The sequence below is a fragment of the Gouania willdenowi genome, chromosome 6 (genome assembly GCF_900634775.1).
Source record: "Gouania willdenowi chromosome 6, fGouWil2.1, whole genome shotgun sequence".
NCBI classification, from domain to species: domain Eukaryota; kingdom Metazoa; phylum Chordata; class Actinopteri; order Blenniiformes; family Gobiesocidae; genus Gouania; species Gouania willdenowi.
The window spans coordinates 49,052,439-49,068,235 of NC_041049.1; the positions used below are offsets into that span (position 1 = coordinate 49,052,439).

The 15,797-nt window shown below is 38.8% G+C and overlaps 1 protein-coding gene across 1 annotated transcript; it reads left to right on the forward strand.

The window, feature by feature from the left end:
* The first annotated feature begins 13,326 nt into the window (after positions 1 to 13,326).
* phlda2 (pleckstrin homology-like domain, family A, member 2) lies at positions 13,327 to 14,231 on the forward strand. Its single transcript, XM_028450586.1, has 2 exons — positions 13,327 to 13,866; positions 13,979 to 14,231. Exon 1 carries the CDS (start codon positions 13,412 to 13,414, stop codon positions 13,829 to 13,831), a length of 420 nt encoding a protein of 139 aa, XP_028306387.1. The 5' UTR covers positions 13,327 to 13,411; the 3' UTR covers positions 13,832 to 13,866; positions 13,979 to 14,231.
* The last annotated feature ends 1,566 nt before the right edge of the window (positions 14,232 to 15,797 follow it).

Here is a 15,797-nt window from a genome sequence, read left to right on the forward strand (position 1 = left end):
TACATTTTAAATACAAAATATAGTGTGGCAATATTTAAATTAATAATATTATCTATCACAATATAGTCCTTTTATTATATTTATTAAATATTAACATATTTTATACCATTACATACAGTACATATTATATATTACATATTATTGCTGTCCGAGGTAAAATTGTTGCTCTCCTCTCTTATATTTACTAACTATATGTGACTTAAAAAGCTTTTTAAACTGGTTCATGTTAATGCTTTGTTTTATTTCATCCTTTAAGCATTACCATAATTTAACCCCTGCTATGGTTAAACTCATCCTTTTCAGTGTTGTTCTGGCATATTGCATCATGAAATAGTTTTCCTCTTAAATTATATTCCCCTTTTCTCTCTGAGAATTAATGATGTATCACTACGATGTAAAAAAAGAAGATTAATTATTGATTTGAACTTTTCCACCATCAAGCATCTGTTCCCTCACATGACAGCCCTGGTGTGTTTTCATTGTTTTCCAACAGTTCCTCTTCCAGCCCATGGTGTCTGACTGCACGCTGCCCTCATCATCAGCCATTTGTTCTTTTTCCCACGCTGCTGAATGCCACACACGCACACACACACACACACACACACACACACACACACACACACACACACACACACACACACACACACACACACACACACACAGCTTATCAGAACAATGCCTCAAATAGCTGCTGAGTCTCAGCACAAGGGCATGTCACCGAGGAGTGTGTGTGTGTGTGTGTGTGTGTGTGTGTGCGTGTGTGTGTGTGTGTGTGTGTGTGTGTGTGTGTGTGTGTGTGTGTGTGTGTGTGTGTGTGTGTGAGAAGCAGAGCGGCAGGCCAAAGTCGTCAACTTGTCACAGTGTGCAGCTGTTACCTGCCGACTCATCACAGTCAGCCCATCCATACAGCTTCCCATTGTTTGACTATGTTTAGTTTATAGTGTGGTTTTCTGCAGCAAATGCATCGGTAAGTCACGCACCAGCACTTTTTCCTACAAACACAGCGGGAAACGCATTAAAAAAACTCATATTTCTCTAATTGATCAGGTAAAAACAATTAGGGCCTTTTAAACACACGACTGGTATAAATGCAGTTTTTGAACCAAGGTAATGAATAGAGGAATCAAATGGCTGTCATTTAACACAGCATGCTTTATAAACAGAGTGTGGCTGCAAACGAAACATTAGACCAGGGGTCACCAACCTTTCTGAAACTGTGAGCTACTTCTTAGGTACTTTATAGAGGGTTTTCACGGTGCGTCATCAACCCGGAAGTCGCCTTTTTGGAGATAAGCAGCAGGCAGCATACACACAAGCAAATCCCGATTTTTGAGAGGAAATGGTGAAATATTGCTGTGTTTTTGGCTGTACTAATCGGCAGACCATGAAAAAAGTGGAGTTTTATAGAATGCCAATAGTTATAACAGATCAGAGAGAACAATATCTGCATTTTATAGTCAGTAGTTCTACATCAGGAGAGCAGTGACATGAGACTAGCACCAGTTGTTATTGTTGTATATGCAAACACAGCCGCCCACATCTTCCGTCTTGCATTTAAATCCAGCTTCAGGTTGTCCAGTTTGTTCTCCAGGGAGCAGACATTAGAACGTAGGATGGAAGGAAGCGGCGTTCTCTGAGAATTAGCTTTTAGCTTGGTTGCTAGCATAACTCCTGCTTCTGATCACACCGCTTACGTCTCCTCCGCTCGCGGACACCGGATGTTGCGTCGTAGCAGTCTGAGGATCGAGGTCCAGAGTAGTCGTATCTAACGGACAATAACTGTTTGATTTGCCTAAATCTAAGATTGCCTGGCAGTCGTATATTATTTTAGAGTACGTATGCTGCAGGTTCACTGTGAAATTATTAGAACTGACTGAGTTATCTGCCGATTTACAGTATATAGTATAGTATGATCGGGGGATCTGTGTGTACTATGACATTGAATCCTGGCCGCGCCACTGCCCTAAATTATACCAATTCAACATCTCAGCTTCACACTGAATTGTGGGATCAGGTCGAAGGTCCCTGTAATGAAACTGTGTGCATGGTGAATGGCAGACATGGGATCAAAGCAACATAAGCTTACAACCTAAACTTTGTTTTTTGGCTGGCTTCCTGGGAGTGGACAGAGTTGGGACCCACACACATTATGTTATGCCTCAGACCTCCTCGAGCTGGGGCGTAACATACAGTAATTTGGGGGTTTGTTTACACTTCTGAACTTCCAATCCTCACAATTTGAACACGAGACCTCTCGCACCCCAAGCTAGAATTATACTCTGAGACAAAAGAAAAAGCCACAATACAAAGACCTAGGGTCATGTCATGAGAGAAATGCAAAATATCAGCAATTTCATGCACTTGAAAGTGCAGCAATTATTTATTTCTTTAATTGAAAAACGTGGGTTTACTCTTTATAGAACGCGAAAGGATGAACTTGTAGCACATTTCTATGCAGCCTGACACAAAAAGTGGCCGATTGTTCCTTAAATGCTAGAGCAATATGGGAAAAAACTATTTTCTGCTTTGAAACAACCTGAAACTGACAGATTCTCCTTTGAGATCTTCTTGATGGATGGGTGGGAGAAAGTGATGGAGCCATGATGGAGGAATGCACAGACACTCAAACCAAACTATGGGGAACTTAGATAGATAATGGACGATCGGCTGAAAATGTTCAATAGCTTCCAGAGTGGTTCAAATATTTTCTTTTTGTAATGTCTAATCCTACTGCTAAACCAACCACCAAAGAGGTTTAAAAATATTCAAACCAAGAACAAAAATTGAGCATTTGTAGTTGAATATCTGTTAAATCCCAATATAAAACTAACTTCTCCCTGGTAAGAAACTGTGCTAGTTAACAGTTCTGAAGGTAGACGTTAGAGCTATCTATAATAACATGCTCATCTGTAGCAAGACTGCTGACCAGGTAAAGGTTTGAGACACAGTACACAGTCCGTTCCAGGAATATAAACATTCACACACAATCTTTCCCTGAATCACCTTCCCCCTCATCCTCTGCCTTACATGTGTGATGCGTTCATGAATGAAGATGTTTAAGAATTTGTTTGTTAGTTGTAAACCTCACGGGTAGCGACCGTTTATCTGTTTGATGGATGTTTGTTACCAGAGATGGCTTAGTTCAGGGACTGCTCTGCTGTAAATAGGCTTATACTCACCCAACCGGTGGAAAATAGGTACTACAGGTTGGCCTGGCCGGCAATATTTATTCATGTATACAGTATATAGCTATGTAGTCTCAAAAAAAAATCACATATGGCATGACAGCCAAGTATGGAGCCCCAGACATGACATGATTAAAAAAAAATACTAATTTGTGCACACAAATTACTAATTCGTGGCCACGACGGCTGTTGTAAACAGGAAGTTACGTGTTTTTACCCATTGTCAACCCTGTTTTTATTGTATCTTAAACATTGGATTGGTAACGTGTCCCGACCAGGTTAAACAGACAGTGTAGGACCCAAACACAGAAGGTTTGATGCAGGTTTTATTCAAACAATAGTTTGTAGGTTGACTGGTATGAAGAGGGTTCCCAGAGCAGAGCCTCTCAAGCGCACTAACATGGGATACGACCCGTACAAGCTGCTCCCCTTCTGGACACAGCGACGGACAAACACACTGTGCAGGTTTATAACTGCGGTCCGACCAACCATAGACTGACTGAACCCAATGTAGTGAAGAAGTGAACCCACCCCTGCCAGCGTCGTTCACCCTAACTCAATATTTAACCCCCAAATGAAATCAAACAAGGATGGACTCAAACATCCACACAACACATGATCACTCTCTGATCTACCGATCACTCACACCCATACGACCCATAAAGAGCACGAGATGCACACAGACCAGTAGGGACACGTGCACACACAGGCACTGACAGAGACAGACGGATGACACCCACACATACAGACCATACACCTGAGTACACACACTCACACGCAACCAACTGTCACACAAGCACCAACACTAAACTAGCTAAAGGGGCTGAGACACTGCCAACTCCCTGGTGGAGGGTGGCACCCTGTCACCCCGCTGATAGCTATTTAATGAGGGCAGCTCAGCACCTGCTGCTCTTTGACTGCATGTGCCGTTGCTACAGCAACAAGTCGCTAACCACCAGGAACGAAGTATTTTATGGCCACGAGTTAGTATTTTGTGCGCACAAAGTAGTATTTTGTGCGCACAAATTTGTATTTTGTGGCAAAGAAGGAGTATTTTGTGCACACAAATTAGTATATCATGGCCACGAATTACAATTTTGTGCGCACAAATTAGTATTTCGTGACCACAAATTAGTATTCCGTGGGCACAAATTTGTATTTCGTGGCCACAAATTTGTATTTTGTGTGCACAAATTAGTATTTTGTAAGCACAAATTAGTATATCGTGGCCACAAATTACAATTTTGTGCGCACAAATTTGTATTTTGTGGTCACGAATTAGTATTTTGTGTACACAAATTATTATTTCGTGGCCACAAAATAGTACTTTGTGTGCACAAATTTGTATTTCGTGACCACAAATTAGTATTCTGTGGGCACAAAGTAGTATTTTGTGGTCACGAATTAGTATTTCGTGACCACAAATTAGTATTCCGTGGGCACAAATTAGTATTTTGTGGTCACGAATTAGTATTTTGTGCGCAAAAATTTGTATTTTGTGGCCACAAATTAGTATTTTGTGTGCACAAATTATTATTTCGTGGCCACAAATTTGTATTTCGTGGCCACAAATTTGTATTTTGTGCACACAAATTTGTATTTCGTTGCCACATATTTGTATTTTGTCACCACAAATTTGTATTTTGTGCACACAAATTAGTATCTTGTGGCCACAAATTTGTATTTTGTGCGCACAAATTAGTATTTCGTTGCCACATATTTGTTTTTTGTGGCCACAAATTTGTATTTTGTGCGCACAAATTAGTATTTCGTGGCCACGAGTTTGTAATATTAATATAAAATTAGCGGAAAATTCCTAAAAATCCAAAGTCAAAATTTTAGAAAAAGGTTACACATTTCACACGTGTGACTATATATAGTCTGAGATAATCTTGTGACTAATTTAGTCAGACTAAAAGTCGAACCAAATCATGAATAATAAACATTATAGTTTTTTGCTGTACTGACAGAATTTTCCACACACTTCCCTTTTTGTTCCACAGAAACTGTTTGTTCATTGTATCACACGTTAGACTCACTAAGCACACTTTTATACCTTGTGACTATTTAATGCAATAGTAGTTGATGACGAATGTCTGCAAATAGTCAACAAATGTGTGTTTTAAATGTAACTGCTGGGTGTGACTGTTTAAAGAAAACACTCCCTCACTGACACTGCATTACCGCCTCCAGTGACAGTTTTGTTCCCATGAAGGCTGACAATTACATGATTAGTATGACGGAAATAAAAAACTATGAAGGGATTAATAACACGTTTTGAAGGTTACTGCATAATTTAGAAATATTCATGTAAAGTGCAATCTGTGTATTCTCTATGTGTAAAACTTTTTGTTTAGCACAATAATAAAAAGATGTTTTTTTGTGTATGGGGCCAAAAAGCTGGGGATCACGTACATCCTTTAATGATGGCACTAGGACAAGGCGACAAATACAACATGACAACATGACAACATGACAACACAATCCCATCAGAGCTTCTTAGTATAAACAACGTTAGAAGTTAGAACTACAGATGAACTTTCTTCTGTAGATTCTTGTTTTGTTATTTTGCCATTGAAATTAACTTCTCTAATCGATCGGTCTTTATTTCTATAGTGCCAATTCATAACACATGTGAAGGCACTTCACAAAAAGCAGGTAAAAGACCTTACTGTTTGACCAATTACTTCATGACATTGATGCTTTAGACCCACATTTCATTTTTTTTTTTTTTTGTTAAATATTAAAATATCAAATTTAATTAAGACTGTTATGTGGGGGGGAATTGCTAGCTAAAACACCACACCCTCCTCCTTATTCTGCGTTTGGGACTCTCAGAGAACCTATGACATCATCATCAGCAACAGAACTTATATTCAAGAGAACCTGTGACATCAACAATTTCTTAACATTGAGCTGTTCTGCAAAGCAGCTGCATTTAAGAAATAATTTATTAACGGTATCATTGCAGTCCAAACTAATCCAACGTTGCACACCCTTGAACTAAGCAGCAGCCATGTTGAAAGTCTCAGCTCTGTCTGTCCCTGAACCGCAGAGATATTCGAACCACAGACAGACACACAGACAGATTCCTTGCTTTATAGGTAGATAACGATCGTAATTTTATTTTACATTTTAAACCAGTAGAATGTACATAACTTGCACTGTACAGTATATATTGCATCTTGACCCCTTAACGATCCCTGTGAGACTGAGCTGAAGACTAAGAACACAACAGTAACATTTTGATTCGTTCAGAATGAAACATTGTACAGAACTGCGGCTGATGTCATTGTACCAGATACCACAGCACCTCTGAATCTATGTTTTCTTGGGTTGCAAAATGACAATACCACGATGTTGTATTTAGGAAGTGCTGATGGTGGTTAACTTGTTGTCAGTGGAGCAGAGGAAGGTTTGTTTTCCTTTTCATGACTCAGAAAACACTAAGCCGCTTCAAGTCCCAACACGACTACCGAACTCTGGGTCTTTCTGGTCCTTCCACCTGCTGTTTTGTCACACCCATGAGCCCGTGGCAACGAGGCCAAATCACATGAGACCAACCATGCAGGCGCAAACACAGAACAAAACACACGGCACTGTTTAACCTTCACACTCAAATCCATTTATTCTGTGACCTGAAACCTACTTCGACTGTTGATCTCCACGCCGTGTCTGACTTCCTCTCCGGGGGATTTGTTTCGTCTACGTAGAAAACTGTGTGAGCCGGATTGCACTGATTTGAATTTGGTTGTCAAAACACACCTACAGAGACCCACCACATGCCCCAGGAGTATCGCACTTTCCCACAAGACCAAGAAACACTTGAGTCACTGACGCTGCAAATCAGTCGTCACAATAAAGGAAAACATTCACCATCCTCTGCATCGTGTGTAGAGAAGACATTTTATTTTCCTTTTTATTTATGTATTTATTTATTTGAATTAGGACATTACATATTCATCATTGTGTTAGCAAAAATCAATATGCTGGTGTTACCACAATAACCACATTTCATCTATTGTCCTAAGACAGGCAAATGTGATATAACATACAGTTAAACATCAACATTTTACATATTGTGAAGCAACGTGGCACAATGAGACAAACATTAATCCTGACCGCCGACAGAAAACATGATACCACATATACTATTTACAATTACAAAAACAACAGTCAGGAGATAAAAGAGCCCAAGAAAAAAGTACAATATTATCTAAGGTGCATGGCTGGTTTGTTTTCAATCAATTTTTGAGAACTGCTTTGAAGTTTTCTGGAAGTGTATTCCATAATTTTGTGCCTCTGATAAACACCACCATTTGGCTAAATTTAGTCCAGCACCTTTGTACTACACAGTCTCCTCTAGTTAAGGCTCTGGTCATTATTACAGTGTTAGTTTTTACCATATAAAATGCATTAAAGGTGGAGGTTTCAAAGACTTAAAAGGCTTTAAAGTGCTTTCAGTCTTATAATAAAAGCAAGACAGGTCTGTCTGCATGTGTGCGTGTGTGCGTATGTGTGTGGGTGTGTTTGTAAAGCGAATATCTCCCCATAGAATTAAACCAGGTAAATCGCACGCTATTTTACTTTGCACCCGCAAATAAACCCCTTTATAACACTACAGAGTACAGAGTATGTACACCTCTTTGTACATCCAACCTTCAAACACATTATGTTTGAAGGTTTTCATTTGGACATAATTGACAACTCTACTTAAGCCCCCCCTATATGAATACATACTTCTAATGGGCACTGTACTAGTAAGTTAAATTACTAAACAGCATTAAGTGCATATAAGCCTTTGCTGATTCTCGTAGTCAAATAAGGTCTAACATGTTTAAAATTTGATCAATTAAATTTGATAATATTTTGAATTTTCTTTACACGCTTTTTGAAAGTTAAATTTGAATCAAATATTACTCCAATATACTTCAATTGTTGAACCACATAGACAGATGGTTGTTCACCCCCTGCTGGTTGCCGTCAAAAAAAACCTGCAGATTTTTTTTTTTAGTACTAAGATGTAGGCAAACATTTTAAAGCCAGTGGGACACTGGAATCATAGCTCCAGAAAGAACTGCAGTGGTTTCATTTTTAGTCTTTGCATGAGCATACAGAACTGTATCATCTGCATACAGCTGTATGTTTACATTTTCACATACATTTGGCAAGTTGTTGACATATAGACTAAAGAGGAGTAGTGGCCTCAGAACTGAGCCTTGAGGGACTCCAGCCTTGGACTCAGGCAACAATGTAATGCTGTATCCTACTTTTTCTGGTTTCGTCATTTAAAATCAATATCTTTGTTTCTTATCTCTGAGGATGGAAGTTGTTTTACTGGCGATCCTCACGCACTTTCAGTACACACAACTCTGGTCCTCCTTTGGCAAGCAAACCCTTCCAAAGCATCATTATCCAACCACAGGCTGAGTCACTGCCTGGGCATGTCTGCAAAGCTCCGGCACAGCACTTCTTAAACCCCCCCACACACACACACACACACAACAATTAGTGAACCACTTGTAACAAAAGGGGAGGTGAAGAAATGGTGTTGAACCTCTTTATTCAGCTTGAGGCAACAGGTCGTTAAACTCTAAACTCACATCTGTGGTTTTGTCATCTTTAAGGAAAATAAAGGTCCAAATGCTTCCCATCCAAGTGGTGACACTCATGCAGAGGTGAAAGAGGAGACTGGAAGTCGAGCCGTTTCACGTGATTCACCACGACCGCTTCTTTAATGACTGTTTGAACACGTTTTGAGCGGATATGTAGAAGGTTATAAATACGTGTTATGCTTTTTTTTTTATAGCTCCAATTTTTGTCACCGTTTAACAAGGAAAATAATAAACGTACAACTCTACAAAACACATGTACCTGTATTTACATGCAATCTTCCCATTTAATTCTTTAGTTTCCTCCATCAAGGAAGTCTTGTTCTCACTGGCGTCTCTCTATCTATTTGTTTGTTTGTTTGTCTGTTAGCAGGATTACGTTAAAAAGTACTTAACGGATTTTAACAATTTTTTTAATGAACGATTGATCTTACGCCATGGAAGATTACATTACATTTTTGGAATGGATACAGATAAATATACTGATTCTGGATCAGTTCTAAAAAAAAAACCGTACTGTCTTTGATTCAGTAACTTTTTCGAGAAAATAATAATTCCACCTGTGTGACTGAAAAAAATACCTTACTGTACAGCAGCGATTCTCAACTGGTGGGTCGAGACCCAAAAGTGGGTCGCAGACCTGTACTGGGTGGGTCATGGACAGCTGGACAAAAATGAACAAATACTCAATGTCTCTCATGTTGGACTTGTCTTTTATTTAAAAAAAAAAACCTTTTCTTTTGACAAGCAATGTTGTAAAATGCATGTTGCAAGGAAAAATATATGGATTTATGTTTTAAAAAACTATTATATTTATGTGTGTATTTTTTCAACAGCTATTTTTGAAACACCAAATTTAATTGGTTGAATTATAAAAAAAAACATTAAAAAATAAATAAATAAAATGGGTCGTGATTTAATGATCGCGGGCCCCAGGGTGAGACCAGTTGAGAACCCCTGCTGTACAGTACAGGTAAGGTACATAGATTCATGATGTTTCTTGTGAGGGAATCCTCTATAAATTAATTATGGAAATAAACGGACAAGTAAACAACAAAATGGTAAATGTATTCACATTTACTTGAATAAAGTCCAATCAACACTTCAGTTTAAATTAACAGGATGTGAACCTTTTCTGCTTCAATACACAAATACATATGAGGTTCACTTTTCTGCTTGTTTTTTCAATGCAAAAATGATACATTAATATAAGAAATGCAAGAAGTGCAATCAAGATTAGTTCAGAATAAATGAAAAATGTAATTGACTGATCTTTATGAGATTTGACTCGGTTATGTCGGGTTGGTTCCTCAATCATCCCATCGAGTTTAATTTGGTACAGATCCAAATTTGGTATTTAATAGTGATTTTTTGAGAGAAAAAAAATAATTGGGGTGCCCATACGTTTGGACCTACTGTATTGTTATGAATGTTGTAGAAATGTATTCTAAGCTTTTAAAGTGTTAAAGATAATGGTACCATGATCAGCTTTACTGATCCAGATACAGTAACTGCCACTATCTGGCAAAGAGGAGATTTGGTGCTTGGCTGAGTTTTGTTTGCTATTGTTTTTCCTTTAATTAGGACTTAAATTGTTTTTCTTCTAAAACTTTGGCCTAAGTTTGTTACATAAGATTGCATGTAGTGACACAAATACCTCCTACTCTCTCACCTATTTACTTATAAATGTGACAAAGAGGAATGTGTATTTAAGGCCTTCCACTTCCTGAATTTCCCAAAACTCCTCAAGTGACAACAGATACCAAGGTAAACAGAAGAGGGAGTACTTAAATTACCCCACACAGATAACCACACACCAACTAACTGGTGTGTTAATCTGAGCTAAGCACCAAGGTCAGGCCCACTCATGCATGTAGCCCCCCAGGAGGAACTGAAGATGATGACACCTGAAGAGCAGCTCTGGGATACACTTCCTGTGTCTGCTACTGTCAGTCTGACACGTAGAGCGTAACAGGAGAAGAGCAGATGTCAGGATGATAAATGAGAACCCAAGGATACACTGTGATTCTAAGGGGAGACCAAGATAAAATGTGGATTTTATGTCGCCAAACATCTGCTGTGACAGCTCCGGTTTTGTAACAAAGCAGAGCTAACGCACAACAAAAAGGTCTGGGTTCAATTCTCAAGCCTCGAGACTCTCTCTGCCCCTTCTGTGGGGAGTTTACATGTTCTCTGACTTCAAATCCATATAGTTTAGGTCAGTGTTTTTCAACCTTTTTTGCGCTAAGTAACATCTTTTCACTGAAAAAAATCACTAGGCACACCACCACCAACAATGTAATAAAAAAGGAAGCTTTGTGGCTTATATTAAAAATATACAGTCATTGTTATCAAAGAGTCCTGACTAGGAATCAAATAAACACAGAAAAAGTTTTTTTTAATAGAAATCAAATGAACAACGACAAAATATATTGTGGTTTTACACATTTCTTTTTTCAAATACAAAGTGCAATTAACAATATGCATTATTATTATTATTATTATTATTATTATTATTATTATTATTATTATTAAATACAAATCAAACAAAAAAAAATATTTTATCATCTTTCATATTTTGCATACTTGATACACATCGTGGGAGGGATAAAAGTAAGTTTAAAAAAACAATTATGATTATTAGAACTACAATTGGACTTTATTCTGTTAAACATTGTTTTGTTTTCAATAATGTATTTTTACATTATATTTATACAATAAGAAATATATAATTATTCATCACCTAAACCTTGCAGAACAGTATTTTAATGAAGTTTTGACAATCAATGCAACAACACTTTTGAGCACATTCTGCATGAATATTGTTGGAGATGATCCACTCAAACAGCTCAGCCGTCCACTAGCTGACACATTACTGCGTTTACAGGTTAAACAGAGAAAATACACACATGGTCAGCGAGAACATGCAATCCCCACACACAGAGACAAAGGCCATAGGGGCTTGGTGAGCCTTGTGTTACCCGTAGCGACACACCGTCCATTTTCAGCCTTTTTACAGAATTAGGTGTGGGAGTAAAGTGAACACAAATTACTGTTGTATTTTTACGTCTTATGCAATGTCCTCTTAAAATTTCCTCATAAATCTCATTAATTTAAAGGTCTGTTAAATTAAACGGAAACCAACAAACTGGAAATTAAACTACTTAGCTGCTTCCTTCTAAAGTTACCTCATTTAAATGTGTGAAAAAAAAAATGCAGGTCTTTACAAGTTCTAAGAGAAACATGTATGCACTATAATTACCAATCCAATTTCTTGTCGCAGACAGTCTGATCCTGTAAAGACAAATTATGCTGTAAGTGTTGATGTTGAGCGTCAGATTAAGCTTCTGTTACTCTTTAGTTGTCAAGAATTGTCTGAGCTACTGTAGCCCAAAAACACTTTAGGTTTATTACTGTAACTCATTTTTATAGCTGTTAATAAGATAATTTAATGTCACTAACTTCCTAGAGGAAATAATGGCTATAACTATACTAGAGATGAGCAACCTTTATCACAGCAGGGGCCACAAAAATGGGATTCTATCAGATCTGAGGGCCACATTTTCATCAACATTCATGTCAGGTCATAGTGACCTGAGGGGTGGGGGGGGGGGGGGGGGGGGGGGGGGTTATGTTTTTGGAGTCATTTTGTGTGTTTGTGTTGTTTGTTTTAGTCATTTTTGTGTAAATGATGTTGTTATGTTTGCTTTTGATCATGTTGAATATTTGATTTATCCCAAATTGTCTTTATTGGAGTCATTTTATTGTTATGTTTGTGTTTTTAGTCTGATGTTGGTATTTGGAGTCATTTCCTGTGTAGTTTTGTGTGTGTGTGTGTGTGTATGTTTGCTGTCCTTTTGTGTATTTTTCTATAAAATGTGTGTTATTTGGGAGTCACTTTGATCTGGATTATTGTGTGTGTGTGTGTGTGTGTGTGTGTGGGGGGGGGGGGGGGCAGTTTTGTACGTTTACTTTGAGGGGGCGCACAAATTTAAGACTGGGGGCCTGCATGATGTGGTCCCTCTATAATACGTTCCTCTGGCTCTTTACACACACAATATTGGCTGTGTGTGTGTGTGTGTGTGTGTGTGTGTGTGTGTGTGTGTGTGTGTGTGTGTGTGTGTGCGTGCGTGTGTGCGTGCGTGTGTGTGTGTGTGTGTGTGTGTGCGTGTGTGTGTGCGTGTGTGCGTGTGTGTGCACATCTGGTAATTAGCTGGACTGAAACACGCACCATGGAATAATCAGTGTAATATAATGACCTCCAGGATGTGGATTAGTGATTAACATGTGTGTGGTGTGTGTAAAGAGACTTCCTGCTCTGCCCCTTCCCCACCTGCGCCTCTGCATCCGCCCACGCACACACACACACACACACACACACACACACACACACACACACACACACACACACACACACACACACACACAAGCAACTGTTGATGCATACCCAGAGGAGCTCGTGACGCTTTGTGGGCGGGGCTTAGGCCACACTGCTATAAAAGCCTTTCTACTCCCTCATCCATTCACAGCCACACTTTGGATTACGACGCGTGCGCATTAAAGCAGTGAACCAGCAAAGCTCTCCGAGCGCAAACCTCGCCTTCCTCTTAAACGATGAAAATGTCCGCGGCGGAGATGTGCCAGGTGGTCCTGAAGGAGGGAGAGCTGGAGAAGAGGAGCGACAACCTGCTCCAGTTCTGGAAGAGAAAGACGTGCGTCCTGACCTCGGACAGCCTGAACATTTACGCGGACACGCAGAAGCGCACCAAGGGCAAAGAGCTGAAGCTGCAGTTCATCAGGAAGGTGGACTGCGTGGAGCGCACCGGCAAGTTCGTCTACTTCACCATCGTCACCACAGACAACAAGGAGATCGACTTCAGGTGCTCCGGCGAAGAGAACTGCTGGAACGCGGTGATCACCATGGCTCTGATCGACTACCAGAACAGAAAGGCCATCCAGGACTTTAAAACCCGGCAGGACACAGAGAGCGCGTCGCCGGGACAGCAGGAGAGACGCATGGCCAGGGCGCCCTGAGCGCGTAATACTGCGCACACGCTTCTCCTCACATGGTGAGACTCACACCCTCAACCCAGACTCATACTCATACATTCCACTTAAAAAGTCTAATATTCTATTGTTCTAGAACCCTGAACCTAACCGGAGAGCCTTTGTCTCCTACAGGGTCTTCATGGACCACACTGAATGATTACGGACCAAAGGTGATGATCCGGTCCGGAGATGAAGGCTTGTTCAGGACTGACTTTTCAGAGACACTTTGTTATTATTATTATTACTATTATTATTACTACTACACTCTTGATGTGAGATGTCCACGAGCTCCACACAACGCTGGGCTTTTGATGTGTCTCAACAAAAATTTCACTTTGGGATTCCAAAGGGATCCAAACCTGAGAAAAAACATGACTTTATTTATTATTATTATTATTGTTTCCAAGCTGTTGAAGTTACTGGGAAACAGTTTTTTTTTTTTTTTTTTTTTTTTTTTTCTCATTTAAATTATTTTTGCTATAATGTGTATAATATGTATATGTGTATTTATTTGAATAAATGTCAATGAGCTTTTGACAAGAGGTGTAAAGAGTACTCCTATACCCTACTCAAGTAGAAATACTACTACTCAAAGTAAAAGTTAGTGACTTTCACCTTCCACGTTTATTTTTGGTAATGCATCTTGCCATGGTTCCCTGGCATACAGTAAACATCTCATGTAAAACTTCACAAATAAGAGACAAAATCTGGCACGATTGGAAATGAATTTATTTTCCATAAAGGCATCTGTATAAAATAAAAGGTTTGTCAAAATGTATACAATTCCTTAAAAAAAATAACACCAATGAATTCGATTTAAATAAATAAATAAAAATATCAGGTTCTAAGTATAGCTACATTTATTAACTCTAAAACAGTGCCATGTACCTGAGGTCAGCAGTTTATGAAGAGACCATGAAACAAAAATAAAAAAAATAATAATTTACTCAGTAACGGTTGGGTTTAGAAATGTATCGAATTATTTCCCTTCTTTTAAAACGTACTAAAGTACAAGTAAACTTACTGATTTAGAAATATACTCAAAAAAAGTGCACAATAAAAGCAACTCAATTCCAGTAATGTGAGTATATGTTCTCCCTCCACTATTTTGCTTCTTCCTTATGTTGTTAAACTCAAAGTATCCCATGACACTATCATAGGGTCGGTAACAGTATATTTGACACTTGCTAGACACTTTTCCCCCAGAAGCATTACTAAGTAAATGCCATACATAGGTCTGTAAAAAGGGAGTGGAGGGCAGGGAAGTCCCTTTCCTCTCTGTTGTCAGGTGGAATGTCACTCTTTTATTGTCAGGGTTTAAGGCTCAAGTGGCCTGAGTCATTCAGGAGCAGTGAATGTACATGAAAGCGTGCGCTGCCTTTGAATACACCTGCCGAAGAGCTTACAGCGCCCATTCAACCTGTAATGATAAGATACTGGCTCAAGAACTGCAATTTTATAAAGCTTTATAAATATTCTTGGTTTTTTTTAAGGTGATTTAATTTAGTTTAGATTTGCCAATCGATGCACAATTAGAAACTTTAGGTTCCGTCCGTTTTCATTTGTGCCAAAAAAGCCCAAACTATACACATTTTTTTTCTCTAAAATATATGGAAAGCAGTTCCACCCATTGTGTAAAGATAAGTAGGGTGTAAAATTGGTGAAAGATAACATAATGTAGGGTTTTTCAACCTTGGGGTCGTGACCCCATGTGGTGTCGCCTGGAATTTAAACAAGGTCGCCTGAAATGTCTAGTAATTAATTATTGGACTATTGTTGTAATTAGCTCTATATAACTAAAATGGAACGGAATCATTAATAAACTATTTTATGATTTAAACACAACACACCATTTTAAACAACTGTATTCTTTCTCAAATAAAGATCAAATTCAAATAAAAGACAGGATGAAAATATCTGAGCTGGTGCAATTTCTCACTAACCTTGGCTG

What these genes read in the sequence shown, in the direction of transcription:
- phlda2 (XM_028450586.1), top strand. Translation starts at nt 13,412, where the DNA reads ATGAAAATGTCCGCGGCGGAGATGTGCCAGGTGGTCCTGAAGGAGGGA.